General features: G+C 43.3%; 1 protein-coding gene across 1 annotated transcript in view; it reads right to left on the minus strand.

Annotated features, from left to right (window-relative positions):
• MAST2 (microtubule associated serine/threonine kinase 2) overlaps nucleotides 1–21,881 on the minus strand; it is a 360,153-nt gene that overhangs the window by 16,908 nt on the left and 321,364 nt on the right. Inside the window, 3 exon segments of the mRNA XM_029618685.1 lie at nucleotides 5,029–5,151; nucleotides 15,694–15,920; nucleotides 17,245–17,460. Coding sequence (XP_029474545.1) covers nucleotides 5,029–5,151; nucleotides 15,694–15,920; nucleotides 17,245–17,460 — 566 coding nt within the window.

Raw genomic sequence — 21,881 nt, forward strand, 5'->3', positions numbered from 1 at the left:
AAGTGGGGCCTCCCAAGCTGAGGGGTACATATCATTTTTTATTTTTGCATGTCAGCGTGGATCCTTGTAACCCATGTCTGTGGTTGGAGGGAAAAGATGAAGGATCTGCAACTGCTGAAAACAGTATCCTGTTTCCAACAGTGGCCAATTCAGGTACTTGTGACCTGGACTGGTTCAGGTTACTGGACTTGATAGATCCTTGGTCTGACCCACTCTGGCAGTTTTTCTATAAATAAGCTTTGAAGAAATGCCTGTCCAAAGCTGCTGTCTTGATGAAAATCATTTCCAGACAGTAATTAGTATAGAAGGTATGGATAGAAGGCAATGTAGCAGCCTTGCAAATATCTTCTATGGAAGAAGAGCAAAGATATGCTAAGAAGCTGATGGGCTTTCACCTTACTTTGAAGATATAGTGCTGTTTGATTGTAGCAATAAGTGATACAGAGGTCCAAGCTGAAAGAGTCCTCTTTATAACTGAAAATCCCCATCCAACTGTGTTAGAAAAGAAATAGTTGTGAGGACTTCCGACCTTTTCAAATAGGAAAGTAAAGCTTTTCTGCTGTCCAATGTATGAATGAGTCTGCTCACCTTTATGGGCTTGTGGTCTTAGAAAGAATACTGGCTATACAGTTTAAATGAAATTCAGAAACCACTTTCGGGAGAAATTTGGGATGAGCTCTCAAAGCTACTCAGTTGTGAAAGAATGGATTATAAGGAGAGTATTAGACCAGGGCTTGTAATTCACTTATTCTTCGAGGAGAAGTAACAGCTATCAAAAATGAAACTTTCCATGAAAGGAATTTTAGATCTACTATTGCAGGTTTGAATGGTGATTTCATGAAATAAACAAGGACTATATTTAGATCCCAAGGAACAAGCAGATTGTGAAGGGGTGTTTAGACTAGCACTCAAGAATACCTTAAAGGACAGAGTCCAACTATCTAGCTTAGTCCACCTTAAATACCCAGAGTACGAATCCAGGTCACAGGGCATTTCCCAGAGGAGGAATAAAAGTCCAGGTTTAGGAAGGAGCAAGCTCCAGGAACTAAACCAGAACCTTGTATGTTTGAATGCTTAACTTTCCATGTAGCACTGCTGACATAAGCAAGCTTTTTGCTTTCTGTTTATGTGAAGAATAAAAGTGCCTTTCTATTGACAACTGGTGCCCAGCTGTTTTTTCTGACCCGGGCATGCCTCCCTGAAGCCAAGGACCGCTCCATGCTGTCACAAGGATCTTTATTGAAGGTTTCAGATGTGTGAGACTTTTCATGGATCTGGCAGTTACAGGCTAATGGGAAATAGAAGCACCATCCCAATTGTCATGTTATTCTGCTATAACACTAAGATGAACTCTTACAAAGTTGATTTAAGACCTTAGTAGATATTGAAGTAAAAAAGGGATACAAGACTAAAACATATCAAATAGTTAACCTTTTCCATTTAAAATTTTAAGATCTTCTGGCAGAGTATTTCCTTAAAGCAAAGAAAATTTAGTCTATTTCAGCAGACAACTGCATAGATGAAATTAGCATACTTTCAACATCCAAGCAGTCAGAGAAAAAGATTGAAGGTTGAGATTTAGTAGATTCCTGTTGCACTGTGCGTGAGGGTGGAAATATTCATAACCTCACCAATATAATACCAATTCACAACGACTCATCAATAACTAATAATTATTAATAAATAAATAATTCAACAACAACCTTACCAATATATACCAATATAATACCTATTCACAACAAGTCACCAATACTCAAAAATCTTCACTGGCTACCCATCCCACACAGAATACAATATAAAGTGCTAACTCTCATCCACAAAGCACTATACTACAACAGTAGAACAGTTTAGGTGCCTCCATGAATAGTCCAAACATCTTCTATAGGTTCTGCTCCTCCTTGCAAACTAATTTGTTGGCCATGTTTTGGACAAAATTAGGATAGGCTATGTCCTCTAACGGGGATGTACGCCTAGGCTGCTGAGGGGAGAAATCCAATGGAAGTCCTGTGGATTTCCTCATTGACTGGAAAGAGGGTAAAGCAAAAGATGACTCCTGTGAATTAGACAATACAATAGGAGGGACTTCCATACTTGTCCTATCTCTAGAAAGAGGACAGTTGTGATATTCAGAATGGATCTGAGTCTGAATTATTAGGAAGGGAATGGTTAATAAAACGGAAAATGTCATAATGCCTCTGTATCGCTCCATGGTGAGACCGCACCTTGAATACTGTGTACAATTCTGATCGCCGCATCTCAAAAAAGATATAACTGTGATGGAGAAAGTACAGAGAAGGGCAACCAAAATGATAAAGGGGATGGAACAGCTCCCCTATGAGGAAAGGCTGAAGAGGTTAGAGTTGTTCAGCTGAGACAACTGAGGGGGATATGATAGAGGTCTTTAAGATCATGAGAGGTCTTGAACGAGTAGATGTGAATCGGTTATTTACACTTTCGGATAATAGAAGAACTAGAGGGCATTCCATGAAGTTAGCAAGTAGCACATTTAAGACTAATCGGAAAAAATTTGTTTTCACTCAACGCACAATTAAGCTCTGAAATTTTGTTGCCAGAGGATGTGGTTAGTGCAGTTGGTGTAGCTGGGTTCAAAAAAGGTTTGGATAAGTTCTTGGAGGAGAAGCCAATTAACTGCTATTAATTGAGTTTACTTAGGGAATAGCCACTGCTATTAATTGCATCAGTAGCATGGAATTTTCTTGGTGTTTGGGTAACTGCCAGGTTCTTGTGGCCTGGTTTGGCCTCTGTTGGAAACAGGATCCTGGGCTTGACGGACCCTTGGTCTGACCCAGCATGGCAATTTCTTATGTTCTTATGAACAATTTTCATCCCTATACTGTCCAACTTCGAGGCTATGGTGTCCAAAATGAGTCATTATTAGCAACAGTAGCATGGGATTATTAGCAACAGTAGCATGGGATAGTCTTAGTTTTTGGGTATTTGCCAGGTTCTTATGGCCTGGATTGGCCACTGTTGGAAACAGGATGCTGGGCTCCCTTGGTCTGATCCAGTATGGCATGTTCTTATGTTCTTATTTTCTCCAAGGGAGGAAGCGGTAACAAGTCTGGCATATTAGTACAGTAAGTTTTTGTTTTACTTATTTATTTTTACAAAGTCCAGCTACAACTTTTCAACCAAAGGATGTTGATCCCTTTAAACCTGAGGAATCATCAGGGAAGAACCATCTGATTCTGAGACCAGAATTGGCATAGCCAGTGCAATTTTTTGTTTTGCATGCAAAGCTTCTGCAAAATCTTTCTTGTTTGTTTGTTTGGTGCTGAATGTTTCTAGGCACCAAGCTGGTGTGTGCCAACAAAGCTCTGGTGCCCTTGTTAGTCAATGGTACTGGAAGAATATCTGCATTGAAGAGATTCAGTCAATGGTATCAATCCCTGCATCAACGTCTTCTTCTTGCCATGCACCATGGAAGACCTTTTGTCCGCTGCCATAAATCATCTGTGCAGAGAAGTACCACTATACCTTGGTGTTGAAGATTGAGAACTACCTCCCCCTTTTTATAATCAAATCTTTTTTTATTTATTGCCAACAATAAACTACAACAATATGCTGAATCACTGGGGGACAGTGTGACTCCTCAAATCTGGGGCCCCACAGTTCCCAGACTACACATACAAAACACTAAGATCACCCAGTTTTTCATTTACTTGGGCAGCAGTAATAAACTAAAGAATTTATTATTAAAAAGGAAGGAACAGTAAACATAAAAGATATTAACAAAAATCTGCATTTCAGCAGGTGGGAGTCAAAAATAAAGGGATTACATAACTAGTTATTGACTTAACCTCATTGCGGGACTGAAAGTTGACCCTCTCTCAGTTAACACTCACAATACTGACCCCAGCTGTATATCTCCTTCTCTCAACCACTGCCACTTTTCACAGACAGTTTTTAATGGACACTCACTTCAGACACAAAGCAGTAGCAGTAACATAATCAGCTGGTTGTGCTCTAATTAATCCCTTCAGTGCCAGCTGCTGGTGCCTATGGAACACTGCCACCTGCTGTCTAGTAAAAATAATTTTAAATGTCAAATAATATAATTTATAGTCAAACTTCTGTTTCATTGCATGGCTCCTCTACCTTTTGGCCTCAAGGGTCAGGGTAACACAGGCAGTGAAATTAGGCACATTGTGAGAAGGGCCCAGATATTTGATCCAGCAGTCATGGTAGTTTTTTAAAGGACATTTCCAAGGACATTCTTAAAGTCCGGTTTCTTCTCAGAAATCTTGAAGAGAGCAGATGCCAGGTTAAACTCAATTTTGAAGAGAGAAAGAAAACTTTTTAACTATCCTAGTTTTTTTGGAGATGTGCTAAAAAGAAAGAAAAATTAAAAATAAGAAGGAAAAACGAAGTGAAAATTTGACAAGTGGTTAAGAAAAAAAGAACAAAATCATATCCATTTGCACAAGTGGAAGAAAAAAAAAACTGAGGAGACTCGAAAGGCATGTGGCTGCGCGGGAAGGTCCATGCATACTCCGAAAAGCCTTCTTGGTTTTTTTTTTTTTAGCTCTTAGAGAGCTTTTCTGTCTATGTGCCATTAGATGACATCATCCCACTTGTGTGGCTAATATTATTTTGCCTGTCCAGAGAGAATGATGTACCTCCAGTGCTGACTGGCTGGCCGGCCCCACATTTTTGAACGGAAATACCTCCAGTACAAAGTAATCTATAGGATCTAAAAATTACTCAATTAAAAGTCATGTCACTTGCTGTTTCAGCTATTTAGGTTGCATAAAGTTTCAGATTTCTTTAAAATACTTATAACAACTCACAAAGGTGTGTTGAGTTTTGCTTGCTTACTTACCCGGCTCCACATACTGGCAAACACAAGATAAGCTCCCGTAGGAAGAAGTGCAATACATGTCCTGTGATGAAGCCATCAGAATATGCTGCTTGGCTTATAATGCTATGTAAGCTTTAGAATCAGAGGACAGAATCAGCTTTTTAATCTTTATTATAGCGTGCATTTGCTAGCCTGCAGCTCCTTACCTTCAGTATGAGTTCCACTACTTCTGTATGGACCAGTCCATGAACAGGTTCTCCATTAACATGGGTGATAAGATCGCCCTCCCGCAGTCCTGCCTCATGAGCAGGGCCTTCTTCTTCTACATGCTATTCAAGAGACCAAGAAAAGGAATTTCACTTCTGGAATTAGAAACTTTGATTGGGTCACATCTCTCAAAACATGTCCACAAGAGCTATCTAACCACTTTAAAAACATATTCTGGGGGTGCTGTTGCGCAGCGAATGAAGGCAGACGCGTGATTGCAGAGCTTCGTCCTCTACAGCAAGTAAACCGCTTTAAAACAAGCGTTTTTTCTCATAAACCTCTCCCTTCCGTTAGTAAAGCCTGCCTACAGCGATCGCTATCTTTTACAATGGCTGCGAAACGAAAGACATTTGATTTAAAGCAATTTTCATATGACAAGCTGGGCTCGACACAGGGCCTGGATGGCCGCGAGGAAGCCGAGCTCGATTTCGCTCCTGCGGAGCCGCCGGATGACGCAGATAGTGGCGAAAATTCGTGTACCTCGCAGTCAGCGTCTGAGCTGCTCACTAAAACAGATGCCCGATCCTGGTTTATAACCTTAAGATCAGATATGAAGCAATTTCGCAACGAAATGATGGCGGCAGTTGCTGAAGTAAAAGAAGAGGTTGCCTCTTTAGGCAATCACGTCGATGATATTGATGTGAGGGTGGAAGGGCATAGTGAGTCTATTAATCACCTATCTTCTCAGCATGTACATGTGACGACGGAGCTAGCCTCTCTTTCTGAGAAATTAGAGGACTTGGAAAATCGGAGTCGCCGCTGTAACCTCCATATTAGAGGGGTGCCAGACACCCAGGAGTATGCCGATGCAACTGTGGTAGCGCAGCGCATATGTGCTCACATCATTAATCATCTACCTGGTAGCTCCGGTGACACTGCCACCCTCCAGGAGGGGATAAAATTGGAATGGGCACACCGTGCGCTAGGTCCCCGTAAGGAACAGCGGGCCAGAGACCTCGTTATTTGTTTTCATAGCTACCAACAAAAAACACGTGTGTTTGAAGCGGCGAGGCAAGCAAAGGAAGTGACTTGGGAAAATCATGCTCTGGCCATTTTTCAGGACTTAGCTCCTCTTACGCTGAAGAAGCGTTACGATTTTCGTGAAGTCACAGCTAACCTTCGAGAATGCGCGGTACGCTACCGCTGGACATATCCCTTTGGATTACAATTTCAGCATCAGGGGGTGACCCATCGGGTGAAGACGCTGGAGGAAGCTGCTGAGGCCTTCAAGCAAGCACAGCTCCCTACTCATTTTCAAGCCCCTAAAATGGCGGCAGCTCCCGCGCAGAAGGATACCACTCCGCGATGGCAACGTGCTGCTCAAGGGGGCCGTCGACTCCATCGCCAGATGACTCCTTCTCAGCCATTAGCCCATGACCGGGGCTGAACGATACCTGGAAGCCTTGGCTAGGCTTGGAACTGTTTACAGTATGGTTTTGCAGTCTCGCATGCTTTTCCTATTACGTTTCGACCAAGACTGTGCATTTAGGGAGAAGGGTGTTTATGCTGTGCATTCTATCTGGCTGCAGATCTAGCATGCTCTATTTAAGATTCTATTACTCATTAGAGGTTTACTCTTTATTTGTTTGCCTTTTGTGTTTTAGAAGGGGACAGCAGATAATGCGTCTCTGCTGTTTGCCTTGGTTCGGATGTGCGAGCCCCCTGCGGCAGGGGCCTTCCGCAGGTTTTTGGCGGAACATTCTTGGAACTTTGGGGTATGCAACGTTTTTTTTCTTCATGAGCAGCAGTTTTTTCCTGATTTCTTGGGACGGGGCTGGGTACTGGGAACTGTTGGGGTCATGGTCTCTTTGCTGTTCTTACACTGAGATGTTTTGAGCGATGGCGTCACGTATAATATCCCTAAACGTGAAAGGTCTCAATGCTCCCCGTAAAAGACAGCTTCTTAAACGGGAGCTGAATGCGCAGCATGTGGCTATTGCCTTTATACAGGAGACACACGTTCGCAGACATCACACGCGCCTTTTAGTGAACCCCTCTTATGACCGAGCTTATTGGGCGGCGAGTACCAAGTCTTCCCGCTACACTTTTATTTTTGACCTACTTTATAGCAAATGTGACCCCTCTGGTAGATATGTACTTCTCAAAATACGAGTGGGCACCAGTGTCTATACCCTTCTGAATGTTTACTTCCCTAATACTAACCAAACTCAATTTTTGGCAGAAATTGATGGGTTGTTATCCTCCAAGGGGGAGGGTGAGCTTATAGTTGGGGGGGACTTTAATGTGACTAGGGACCCCAAGCTGGATAGCTCATCACACACTGTAACAGCTCAAGGGATGCGCCATGCTTTGCAAAGGTTTTTGGATAAGTGGTGTTTGGTGGATGTGTGGAGGCAAAGGTATCCGCATTCTCGCTCTTATACTTTTTACTCCGCTCCGCACAGCTCCTACTCCCATATAGATTACTTGTTTGTTACCTCCCACTTCCAAAACGCTGTCGTACGGACAGATATCGAACCCATGACTTGGTCTGATCATGCTCCCATATGGATAGAGGCTCGTTTTGACGGCCTGGATAAAGGGTTCCGACCATGGCAACTCAATGACACCCTTTTGAAAGACACTGAATTTAGGAGCCGCATCTCCCACCAACTTCAGGAATATTTTTTTAAATAATCAGGGTGCGGGTATTTCAGCCCCTATGGTGTGGGAGTGCTCTAAAGCGTTTGTTCGCGGCTTGTTTATAGCCAGATCTGCCCACTGTAATAAGGAGAGGGAGCGGGAAAGGGTATCCCTGATGTCTCACATAGCCCTTCTCTCTCAACAGCATATGCACAATGGGTCGGCTGCTGTTTATCAGAAACTATTAGCAGCTAAGGACCGCCTCCGCTCTCTAGAGGATGCGGCTATTAGTTACAACTTGCTGCGGTTAAGGCAACAATTTTTTGAGGGCGGCAATAAAGCCGGGAAATATTTGGCACATAAACTTAAGGCGGCACGCTCCCGGACGCTTATTGCCAAAATCCACTCAAGCAGTGGTTCTCTGGTGACGGCTTCTGAGAAAATTTGCCAAGCCTTCACGGACTTCTATGCCCACCTGTACACTGGCGCCACTGCGATACAGGATGCGGACATACAGGCGTATTTAGCCTCATCCCCCGTGCCCACTCTGACTAAGGACCAACAGGCATTTTTGGATAGGCCCATTTCCTCTGTAGAGGTACTGGCAACCATTAAAGTACTCAAGCCTGGTAAGGCGCCGGGCTTAGATGGTTTTACGGGTGTATATTATCGTAGCTTTGCCAACCAGTTAGTGGGTCCCCTTACCGATTTCTTCAACTCACTACGAGAAGCTGACCAGATGGATATTCATGCCAATATAGCAGGGATATCGGTCATTGCTAAGCCAGGCAGGGACCCTTCTAGATGTGGGTCTTATAGGCCTATATCACTTATAAATATTGATGTAAAGATTTTTGCCCGTGTACTCGCCGCACGCCTCAATGGGGTTTTGGTCTCGTTGGTTCACCCTGATCAGGTGGGATTTGTGCCGGGGAGGTTGGCGGCTGATAATGTTCGTCACATTGTGGACATAGTTGACCTTGCCCAGCATACTTGCACGCCAGCTCTCCTCTTGTCACTTGACGCTGAAAAAGCGTTCGATCTCGTACACTGGCCCTTCCTCTTTCAGACTTTAGCGCATGTCTTTTGGTCCTTATTTTATTAATTGGATTACTAAACTGCACCATCAGCCACGGGCGCGAGTTAAGGCCAATGGTGGCTATGGGGAGCCCTTTGCAATAGATAGAGGTACGCGGCAGGGGTGTCCGCTGTCCCCTTTGCTTTTCGCCTTGTTTTTAGAGCCGTTCGCTACGCGTGTCAGGGGGTCACGGGAGATTACGGGCATCCAGAGGGGCGAGCATCATTTCAAAATCTCCCTTTTTGCGGATAATGTCATGCTTACCCTTACTGACCCCTCCTCCTCGCTAGCGGGAATCATGCGTGAATTACAGGCCTTTACTGGGGTATCGGGCCTTAAGGTTAATTATGAGAAATCTGAAATCCTTAACCTAATCCTTTCGCCCCCTACTGTACAGTTGCTACAGTCTCAATATCCTTTTCGATGGTCGGATAGTGCTGTTAAATATTTGGGAGTACGTATTGGGACACATTCTACACAGCTCTTTCATTTAAATTATGTGCCACTCATACAAACTATTAAAAATAACCTGAACACCTGGTCAAGGGACGCTCATTCATGGCTGGGGTGTATATCTATTATCAAAAGTCATATTTATTCATTTGATTACCTATGTACCGTTTCATAGTCTTCACGGAGAGAGTGGTGGATGCCTGGAATGCCCTTCCGGAGGAAGTGGTGAAGTCCAAAACTGTGAAGCACTTCAAAGGGGCATGGGATAAATATTGTGGATCCATCAGGTCCAGAGGACGCATATAAAGAGCAGGTAGTAAAATACTGCACGGAGCGGCAGTAGCCACAGAGGCATTCACGGAGCGGGATGCCAGTGGCCAGTGGTAGGTGTCCACCTTCATGGAGCGGAAGGATGTAGGGCTGTCATCTCCCAATTAAATAAAAAACAAAAACAAAAAACAAAACAGGGATGGGATCCATCAGGTCTAGAGGACACATATAAAGAGCAGGTAGTAAAATACTGCACGGAGCGGCAGTAGCCACAGAGGCATTCACGGAGCGGGATGCCAGTGGCCAGTGGTAGGTGTCCATATAAAGAGCAGGTAGTAAAATACTGCACAGAGCGGCAGTAGCCACAGAGGCATTCACGGAGCGGGATGCCAGTGGCCAGTGGTAGGTGTCCACCTTCACGGAGCGGAAGGATGGAGGGCTGTCATCTCCCAATTAAATAAATAATAAAAAAACCCAGGGATGGGATCCATCAGTTTTAGAGGACGCATATAAAGAGCAGGTAGTAAAACACTGCATGGAGCGGCAGTAGCCACAGAGGCATTAACGGAGCGGGATGCCAGTGGCCGGTGGTAGGTGTCCACCTTCACAGAGTAGAAGGATGAAGGGCATCCATCTCCCAATTAAAAAAGAAAAGAAAAAAAGAAAAAAAAACAGGGATGGGTTCATGGGCTTATAGGTATTACCAATTATTAGGCTTTTCAATATTTGATGATAGTTAATGTGACTTTCAAGGCATTCTTCACTTTCGGTGCATGTCCGGCATGACTCCTTGCTTCAATGACAGGGGAAAAGAAAAACTGATACTTCACACATTTCCAGCATTGCCCTCTGCTTCATGGCAGAGAGCTATGCTGCCGCTTACCCAACTAATCAAACTTAATATTTCACTTGGAAGCAGCTCCAGCACTGCTCTCTACATTAATGGTGGGGGTGAAAAGGGAATTAGAACATAAGATTACTAAGAGCCAAGAGAAACAGTTAAGTATGAGAACAAATGTGTGAAGCTTGCTGGGCAGACTGGATGGACCGGTTGGTCTTCTTCTGCCGTCATTTCTATGTTTCTATGTTTCTATAGTCTTATTTTTTCACTTGCTATTCTAATGTATCAATAGGCTGAAATGTAAATATTGTGCTGTTCAATTTCTCCCCTTCCATCCCAAGTTTATTTTCCTTGTTTTTTGTAACTTTCCCTCTCCCTTTTTCTGATTCACTGTATTTAAAGTTCAAGGTTCTTATTGAAAATATTGTTTTTTACGTTACGTTATGCTTTACACTCCTTGTTATTTGTAAACCGGGTTGATGTGATGCCTATCATGAAACTCGGTATAACAAAAACAATAAATAAATAAATAAATAAATAAATAAAAGGAACGTGTTGCCCCGTTTATTATATTTTTTTACTACTATCCCCATATATATTACCACTGCCCTTCTTAGGTCTTGGCAACAACTAATCTTTGGATTCATATGGAGAAAACGGCCGCCGCGTGTGGCTCGTGCTACTCTCTATCTTCCTAAAAATAGGGGTGGTCTTAGTGCTCCCAACCTGCAGTGGTATTTTTGTGCGGCTCAATTACAGGCCCTCGTAGTCCTACACAAAGCGCAAGCCCCTCCCCAGTGGGTCCTGCTGGAGCAGGCCTTGCTTGGCTCGCTACCGATCACCGCCCTCCCTTGGCAGCCTCGCTCTACGTGGGGATTGCTAGACTATTTTCCTGTGGCCCTGCATACCACTCTGAAAGTCTGGTCTCAGTGGAAAAACTGCTTGGTTGGTAAGGGTCATATCACCTTGCTTACTCACCTGTTCATGAATTTTGTGTTCCCTGTTGCATCGTTGTCCTCTGCGGCACTGGGGTGGTTTATGGCTGCTATAATTACCTTAGGCCATGTGACATCCCAGGGCAAATTGTTAACGACAGAGGAATTGGGCAGTCAATATCAATTACCTGTTGTTGATTTTCTCCTGTATGCTAAGCTATCTTATCTAGTGCAGCGAGCGATTAGGGCTGGTACGGCTCGGCTCACTAGTTCCTTATTTGAGACCTATTGCCTTAATCCTGCTTCTGTGAAAGGGGTTATCTCAAAAATTTATATACTATTAAATAGCAGACATAAAGGGCCCTTTAAACAGCAGGAAGCCTGGGCGGCTGATTTTGGCCGTGAATTGTCGGCTGAGGACTGAGACTCTATCTTTATGCATGCTTACAAATGCTCCATTTCCACAGGGTTGCAGGAAAATTGTCACAAAATGATCTACAGATGGCATTACCCCCCTGTTCGGTTACATCAATTTGCCCCCTCTGTCTCTGATCTTTGCTGGAGAGGCTGTGGGATGCGGGGTACTTACTTTCATGTTTGGTGGCAGTGCCCCCAGATTACCCAATTCTGGATATCCTTGAGTGCGTGGCTGAAAGTTGCCTTTCAGATAGATGTTACCTTGGAACCCTGGCATGCACTCCTAACATTCCCAATAGAGGTTTTGACTAAGGACATGAGTCGATTAGTCCAGCAGGTCTGTATTGCTGCGCGCTCGGAGATTGCCAGGTTATGGAAGCAGCAGAGTCCACCGAGTCTGGCCCAAGTGCAAGCGCGACTACACACTTATTACCAGTTGGGGCGCCTCCCGGAGGTGCACCAGGACCGCTTAGGTGCCTTTCATAGAGGTTGGGCCCCATATATTAAATGGTTGGGAACACTAGACTCAGCTAGTCCTTGTTAGGGGATTTCCAATTTGCTGCAGTTTGTTTCAGTGATGACCACATGACCTATACTACTGTACTTCATTGTCTTCCCCTAAGTGCATCAGCCCTCGACTAATTTCGCCATTGGGCGCGGGTGTCTCCTCTGGGGAAGCCCGAAGCCAGTTATGCTGACTCATGGTATTAAACATTTCTTTTGAGTGTCCGTTGCAAGTGGGGAGGGGGGTGTTGGGGATTATGTTTTGTATCTTGTATACTGCATTATGCATCTAGTTATGTACATTCACTGTTGGAAAAACTGGATCAGATGGTTTGTGTACCTTGTTTCTTTATTGTTCATGTTCATTTCTTGTACTTACTTTACTGTCTGAGACAATAAAAATCTTTAAACACAAAAAAAAAACATATTCTGACTCTGACAAAGGTTAAGCTTGCATGAAAAATATGTTGTCATTCTTCTAATCTCAAGGAATATCACTGCTGATCATTCTTTTGCATCATTTTATATCTATTTAGAAAATCTGTCTTTTGTAAACCCATAAAGTTGATAGTTGCTCATAAGTGCATAGTTTGGAAGGAGCTATCTTACTTGTACAATTGGAAAGTTGAATATCAGAATATCCCAGTAGAAGTGTTGTAGTTAAGGCTGAAGTAACCCAAATGGATGTGGATAAAGAGCGCACAGATGTGAATAACTCTACACTGCTTGTAACTGCTGCTAATAAACAGATTGTGAATACAAACTTAAGCAAAAATACAAATAAAACACATACTTGCGAATGTCAGAAATCTGAATAGTAAGATTGGAGATACAGACATAATAGGCATCTCTGAGATATAGTGGACAGATGATAACCAATGGGACATTGATACCATGGTATACCGACCTGACAGAGCAATCAAATAAGTGGATGAATGGCACACTATGTAAAGGATGACAGAGTCAAGCATGATAAAATCCCGCAGGAAACAAAACCCATGTGACATCTGTATGGATAGAAATTCCGTGTGTGATGGGTAAGAGTATAGCAGTGGATGCATACTATCCACCACCTGACCAAGATGAAGAAACAGACTGCAAAATGCTAGCTGAAATTAAAAAGACAAATACACTTGGCAGCACAATAATAACTGGAGATTTCAATTACTTCAGTACTGATTGAATCAACGTCTCATTGAGACATGCCAGACAGGTTAAGTTTTTTTTGGTGCCATAAATGACTACTTCATGGAACAACTGGTTGCAAAATTAATGAAACAGGCAGCTACTTTAGATCTCGTCCTCAGTAGAATGCATGACCTGGTGCAAAGGAATACTGTGATGGGGCCACTAAGCAACAACGTAAATAGATCAAACTAACAAACTACCAGAACCAGATAGCATCTATCCCAGAATCCTGACAGAACTCCAACAAAAACTGCAAATCTATTACTAATAATTTATAACCTATCATTTAAACAGTCACAATATCTGAAGACAGGAGAGTAACACTAATCTTTAAGAAGGGTTCCAGGGGTATTCTGGAAAAGTATAGCTCAGTGAACCTGACTTCTGTGCTGGGCAAAATGATAGAAGCTTTACTTAAAAACAAAATTATCGAGTATATAGATGAACATGGCTTATTGCGGAAGAGCCAATGTGATTTTAGCAAAGGAAGACTTGCCTTAAAACTCTATTGGATGTTTTTGAAGGTGTAAATAGACATGTAGATAAAGGTGAGCCAGTTGATACACTGTATTTGGATTTTTAGAAGACATTTGACAAAGCCCCCCATAAGATACTCCTCAGGAAATTAGTCATGGGATAGGAGGCAGTGTCCTATTGTTGATTGGGAACTGGTTAAAGGACAGGAAAAAGAGGGTAGGACTAAATGGTTAATTTTCCAAGTAGAGTACCTCAAGGATTGGTACTTGGGCCTGTGCTGTTTAACAAATTCCTAAATGATCTGGAAAAAGGAACAATGAATGAAGTGATCAAATTTGCAGATGATACAAAATTATTCAAAGTTGTTAAAAGAGCAGCAGATTGTGAGGAACTGTAGAAGGCACCTTGTGAGACTAGACATCTAAATGCAGATTAAATTTAATGTGGAAAAATGCAAAGTGATGCACATAGGCAACTACAATCCCAGCTATGGGTACACAATGCTGAGTTCTGTATTGGCAGTCACCACCTAAGAAAAGGAGCTTGGAGTCCTTGTGGACAATACACCGAAATCCTCAGCTCAGTGTGTGACAGTGGTCAGAAAAGCAAATAGGTTAGAAATGATCTGAAAAGAAATGGACAATAGAATGGAAAATATCATATAGTCTCTGTATCAAGCCATGGTGCAGCAACTGCACATGTAAATGTAACATACTATCATAGCAATTTTCAAAAGCAATTTATCTGCATTAAGTGCATTTAACACGGGTAAATCCTATTGACACTTCAATGGCATACATTGCAGTGATTTTCAAAAGCCCACTTACATGGGTAAAGTGCATTTACACATGTAAAACCCAGTTTTAAGCATGCAAATGCTTTTGAAAATCAGGGTGTGTGTGTAATTCTGGTCACCCTATTAAAAAAAAACACAGCAGAACTAGAACAGGTGCAGTAGAGGGTGGCTAAAATGATCAAGGAGATGGAACGGTTCCCCTGTAATGAGAGGCTACACAAGTTAGGGCTCTCCATCTTGGAAAGGAGACAACTGAGTGGGGACATGGTAGAAGTATATAAAATCAGGAGTGGATGGAACGGGTAAATGAAGGACCTTTTCAAATAATACTAAAACAAAGGGTCACTCCATGAAACTAACAACTAACAAATCTAAAACAAATCAGAGAAAGTACTTTTTCACTCAATGCACAAATTATGGAATCTGTTGCCAGAGGATGTGGTCAAAGCAATTAGCCTAATGGGGTTTAAAATAAGGTTTGGACAAATTCTTGGAGGAAAAGTCTATAAAACAATATTAGCTATGCAGACTACAGAAAGCTACTGCTATCCCTGCGAGGGAGAAACCAATCTACTTTGGAATCTGTCAAGTAAGAAACCAGACAAGCAACTGTCAGAGAGAATGCTGGGCTCGATGGACCTTGGTGGTATTTCTTATGTCTCTGTTAACTCCATGATCCCTCCCTGTTTATATTGTATTACTTTAGCAGTCTATATTTTATCAGCTACAACATTAAACTACCCTATTATTATCTGGATGTAAAGAGGATATGGGCTGGGAGATCTGCTATGAATTCTGATTTGATTGTGTGCTGGGTCCATGTGATTTTTTATCAGAGTTCTGAACTGGATGGAGAAAATAGTTGATAATCACTGACTATAAAACGAACATTTGTGTTGGTGCTAATGCAAATTTCTCAGTACCATGATCAATGATGAAAGTTTCAGCAGTATGTTAGACAAGAAGTACAACTTACTGTTGTCAGGATTTCATACAACTATTAATTCTTAGTGCTAAGAACTCAAGCAAAATGCATGAACTAATGCAGATGTGCTGACATACCCAGACCATATGATGTACAGTATAGATGTCGCTGTCTCCCATGTACACGCGAATGGCACGGAGTGTGAAACCATATTTCTTGCCAGCCCTGTGGATGATGACGGGTGGTTTCAGGTTTGTGATGGTGGGAAAAAAATCTCTGCTTGGCGACGAGTCCCTTGAGGATGGATTTGAAGACAAGGAGTGAGGAGACATTGGGCTAGCTAATGGAGAACAAATGTAGTGCTCTATGAAACAAAAAATATTCCATTAGAATATATTAAATATGCAGATTTTCAAATTTTAAATAAGACAGCCAAGTTTATCCTAATCTGAACTGATTGCAAATTGAATTCTATGTAATAATGTGCGGAGGAATCTGTACTGAACTGTAATAAAGCTGCAGTGTCCTCTACTGCTGTTTGCACCTGAGCCATATATTTATTTTGATATGGTAGTTTCAAAAGCTGGGATTTGATGCCATGAGTATCCAGCCATTTTTTCCCTAATTTATATCCCTTCCAATTCACTTGGCCAAGTCACTGCAGTGTCAGTCCTTGACCAGGGGCCACACACCAGGGCTCCTTCCAGAACCCTGCAACCATGGGCTCTAAATTTGGGCGCTGTGGGTCAATTTTCTGACTATATCTTAAGAGCTTGTTTCTCTGAACCAAACAAAATGGAAGGAAGGACAGCAGAGCATTATGGATATTCTTCACTGAGAAATGCAGGCACTGTAGAAAGTATGCCTAGGTTATAAAGCATGTTCTTGGCATTGCTGCCAGACTGAATCAGAGCTTGGAGACTGATTGGAGGGCATCATACAGTTCTCTATGCAAAAGTTAACTTATAAAAGAAAATGAGGAACTTCCAATCAAGAGCTAGGCTTGGTCCTCATCCATATGTATTGACTGTGCATGTATTATGTCTATTCACGTCTATAAAAGTAAAACAAAGGCGTCAAAAGAATCTCCTGCCAACATCAATGGATAACACCATGGGACCAGCATCAATAAGCCTGCATCCCTGCTTGATCTTCGGTGTTTGAACAGATGCTGTTCTGAGATGCTTGCACCCAGTTGCTGAGCCTTCCAGATGTAAACACATATGAACACAGATGTAGATGTCTTAACAAAGAGAAGCTATCCCTTTCCTTCATCCACTCTTTGCCAGTGTGGTGAGAGAATAAACTTTAGTTTTTAATTGTCTGAAGTTACTCTTAGTTTTGGAGTAAATAGCTTGTAATTTCTCTGAATTAAATCCATGCAAACTTTTGGTCAATAATCTGTTGTGCTACTTTAGAAACTGTGAAAGTGCATCTAAGTATCTAAATCACTGAAACAACTATTTTAATCAATTATATTTTAATTGATTAAACTCATTAAAATCTCTAATTTTGGATAAACAATGCATCCTTATTCTTATTAAAAACAAATTCTAACTGACAATAATTTGAGTAGCTAATACATTCTTAATCACTGTAATTAGTACAGTTGGAGGTTCCAATTATTATCTACAATGCTAGGTGTCACCATAGTGCGATGGCTATGACTTCTTCCCCCTTGCACTTACCTGAAGGAATCATGAGGGACAATGCGGTAGCAGAAGCTGATTTTATGACTTTGTTTACTGGTCTTGAGGTGCGTTTCTCGCTGGAGTCCCCAGAGAGCAGCCGGTGCCGAGCACGCCGTACTGCCAGGTCACTGATGGCTTTAGGGGTGGTAAAATCAGAACCCTCATTGCTGTTACTGCGAGGGCGTTGATCAGAGAAATCAGCAGTGCTCCCAGCTACAGGAAATTCAGACAGATTAGAACCATGGGAATTTTAAAGCTCAAAGACAGATGTCCAAGAAATCAAAATAAGATGCAGGTAATCCAGGACAGTGTTCTGCACTAAAGGGAACCCAGGCCCTAAAGTCTTTTTTTCTCTTTACTGAATAACCTGAAGACATAGAATATTTTATCTGCTATTTTAATTGTATCTATAAATCCAATAGATCTCTATATAGCTCTCAAGTCAACTATTACCCTTATACTTAAAAGAAAGCATGATAAACATTGTTCCCCTAAACTCAATAATGTATTTAGTAAAATTAAAAAAAGTTAAATTAAATTTTTTATGCAGGTGGGAAACTACTAATAGTGGCATACAAAGCTTTATGAAAAAGCCATAATTACTTGAATGGCCACAAATTCTTTGAAAAATAGGCTTGAAAAGGGCCCCATACAAACACAAAGTCAGGGTATCTCTTCCTACATTTGCATGTTAATTTCTAAAACATACTAAGCACAATTAATCCTGTTTTTTTGTCAGCCTTTTTGGTTTTCTCTCCTAGGTGCCATCAGATGATGTGAGATCTCTGTAACTTTCATATATACTCCTTAGCCAGCGAACCAGAGCAGAAAGTTATCTCGGTAATGTGTTACCTCCTTCCAAAACATCTTACTAAGTACCTCCACCATGCATGAATGAATGTCCCTTTTTCTCCACTTCTCCTCCAAAATCTACTACTTCAGGATTGTCTTTATTCACTCTATCTGGGATAAGGTACTCCCTGTACCACTATTTTATATTCCATCCATAGTTTATAATTGTTCTGATCAAATACTTCTGGGAAATCCAGATTGACCCTTATGATGGAGAAATGTCCATCCTAGTTCTACTCTGTACACATTGCTTCAGCAGTTGGTAGGGTGGGGAGGTTCCAATGGATGCAGTGTGTGTGTGTTTTTATTTAGCCCCATGATGGTCATGCGTTCGGTATGTCATGCATATGAGAATCATCTGTCAGGTGTATCCTGACAGTAAAAAGATTGAGAACCACTGTGATAGTTTAATGTTTACAGGGGTAGAATTTGGGATGGTCTCATTGATCCGTACTGTTTCTCTGTTTATGAGATCTGATGTGTATCTCACACCACTCATCACTTTTACAGTGTGCCTTGTATCATTCATTTGTTTAATAAAGTTTTTAAAAGGAAAAAAGCATACATAACAAGAGTCAATAGTAAGTGTATTTACTATAGAGAAATGGTTAAGCATTAAAAATAACCTTGCTCTGAGAGGAGGCCGTTGAGGTCTAGCCCTCGGGGCCGGTGGATAGTATTTACATGGCCGGTAGAAGGGCCTCTTTGGATATTGCAGAGGGGGCTTCTTCAGCATTTGGGTGTCAGAGGTACTAACTGACAATTGCTGAAGGGTCTCCTGATAGTCCTTCAGTTGCGCTACCACCTCCTTGATTCTGTCTCCAAACAGATTTTACCCCGTGCATGGCAAGTCACCCAGACGGTCTTGGATTTCAGGGTGTTAAGTCTGAGGCACATAGCCATGCTGTCTGCCAAGCCCCAATGCCCGCTGCAGCAGTTCTCATGGCTGTCTCGAAGGCATCATAATCAGAGTGAACTTCGTGCTTATCACGCTCCAGGCCCTGCTGGGCAATTTTTTGAAAAGCCTCCTGGAGTTGCTGTGGTAAGCCTTCACTAAATTCAAGAGCCAGTTTCCACAGGTTCCTGAAATACTGACCCATGTACAATTGGTAGCAAGTGATTCGGGCAGTTAGCATTGCACCCTGAAACACCTGGCATCCAAGGGCATTGAGAGTCCTATGCTCCCGCCCTGGTGGAGTCGAGGCATGGGTGCGGATCCTCTTTGCCTTCTTCAAGGTTGACTCTACCACCACTGACGTGGGGGAGCTGATGGTGCTCGAACCCGGTGGTAGGCTGGACTAGGTACACTGCATCCGTCTTCTGGTTCACTGGTGGCACCAAGATGGGGTGCTCCCAAAGGCGGACTACCAACTCCTTGAAGATGTCATGGACTGGCATCGCCGCCACCATCTCCTTCGGGGTGTCCATGAATTGCAGAATCTCAAGCATCCTATGCCTGGTGTCCTGCTCTGTTAACAGCTGGATAGGCACCAATTCTGTCATGGCTTTTACGAATTCTGCGAAGGAGAGATCCTCCGGGGGAGATTTTCACCGCTCCTCCAGTGGAGAGGGCTCTGAAGGCAGATCCTCCCTCAGTGGAGGATATGGATGCCTCCCCTTCCCAGGGATCATAAGGGGCCTTCCCCTCACTGCGACCCTCCAGGGATGTGGGGAGTCGAAGATCCGATGGTGGTCGAGGTGTAGGTCGCTAAAGCACCGAAAGTCCAATGGCGTCGGTGGGATCAGTGGCACCGAAGGCACAGATGGAACCTATCCCGATGGCCCCGGAAGGAGCTGGGAGGTGGCGCAGTGCCATGCGTCCCCGAGATGCCATCGAATCTGATGGCCCTTCCTCCTCAGAGGAGTCGCTCACCAGTATGGAGAATGGTGGTGGTGGCAGCAGTACTCCCTTCAGCTGAGAAGGGGCATGAGGGTAGGACACCGAGCAGCATATCGAGCCATTCCAATAATGGCGCAAGCACCAGTAGGGTAGGCTTCTGCGGCGGTGGCAGTCCCGGTGGAAATGGAGGCTCGAAGCCCTGCAGGGCCCGGCCAACCGCCAACCACACGTGCCTCTCCAATTCCTCCTCGAAGGTAGCCATGGCAAAATGGCTTGAGGAGGCGGCAGCGAAAACGTGACACTCCCCGGGGAGCACCAATCCCTCCACTGATTTTATTTATTTATTTAACATTTTTCTATACCGACATTCGCACGAGACATCAGCAAATTCAGCCAACAGGGCTTTACATTGTAACTGATATTATAACTGGGGGGGAGGGGAGGGGAGGGGCAGGGCCGTAACTTGGAACTATATGAGTATGCTGGGAATAAGGGGGGGGGGAATATTTACAAAAGCAGGAGTTATGTACATTCTATATACATTCTATTATGTAGAATCAATATACATGGTGAGGGAGTGGGGGGGAAAGGGTCTGGGTGTAAGGTAGGGTGGATTAGAGGAGGGGTGTGGGGGGGGGGAATGGAAAAGGGATGGCAGATTAAGAGTAGGCGTGATGTCGGTGGAGGCCACCTAGAGGCTTCAGAGGGATCGAGGGAACCGCTTCCGCCACCCGAGACCGCTTCGGAGGAGGTACCAATGCTGATGCCTGCTGTCTGTGGTCTGGTTTAGAGGACGATGACCAATGTCAATGTTTCTTCAACCGTTCTCTATGATCATCATGGTCTTTTCCTGGGACCAAGGGAGATGGTGAGGAACCTGACCGGGAACGGGATGACAAGACCGTGGTCAGTCCCTGGCTCCAGTCTTGGGTCTGGGAAACGGTTGTGGGGGCGCCCCTGATGGGGTCAAAATTGGAACCTCCTTTCCGAGTGGGGTGGATGTCCCCGAGGCTGATGACGGATCCGGTCTTTTGGAGCTGAATAATTTTTCCATTTTTCAAGACATGCCAGACAGCCCTTCAGGGTCATCTGGGCATAGAGGTCACAACAGCGGACATCGTGGGATCCCCCAGGCAGAGGACACAGATCCCATGGGGGTCGTGATGGACATAGTCCGGAGGCAGTGGGGGCACAGGCAAAAACCGGTCAATGCCATCGGAAAAAATTCGTGGTGCGCAGTCGATGGACACCAGGAGATGAAACTATCGATGTTCGAATGACTTACCAGGTCACGGAGAGCAGAACCAACAAAAATTACGAGGGTTTCCTACGCAACAGGGAAAGCAAATTTCTGAAAAAACTGAAAAAGAAGCATGAGCTCACGACCGAGGCAGCAGCTTTGCGGAAGAGACTGAAGAGGGACCCCAAATGGAAGTGTGGTTAGCGGCATGCTGGGAATGCTCAGTGTGCCGGGCTCCTTTCGATGATGTCACCCATGTGTGAGGACTACTATATCTTGCTTGTACTTGGAGAACATAAGATATGCCATACTAGATAAGACCAAGAGTCCATCAATCCTAGAATCCTGTTTCCAACAGTGGCCAATCCAAGTCACAAGTACCTGGCAAGTACCCAAACATTAAACAGATCCCATGCTACTAATGCTGGCACAAGTAATTTAATAGCATAACAGGTATAAGATTTTTTGCTCACTTGACTTCACAATAATAGAACAAGTTTTCCTAGAAGATATTTAGGAACTAGTCTCTAACATGTAACCGGCAGCCTTCCTCTGCTCAGGTTCTGATGTGTGCCACCTTGACATTTTTTAAAATCAGGTAAAACAATGATCTCCTGAGGTTTCAATATTGAGGTATTTCATATCACTCCTCAACAATCTCTCTTTTAACACAATATATACATTAAAAATGATTATCAAAAT

This window comes from Rhinatrema bivittatum, chromosome 10 (genome assembly GCF_901001135.1).
Source record: "Rhinatrema bivittatum chromosome 10, aRhiBiv1.1, whole genome shotgun sequence".
Taxonomy (NCBI): Eukaryota; Metazoa; Chordata; class Amphibia; order Gymnophiona; family Rhinatrematidae; genus Rhinatrema; species Rhinatrema bivittatum.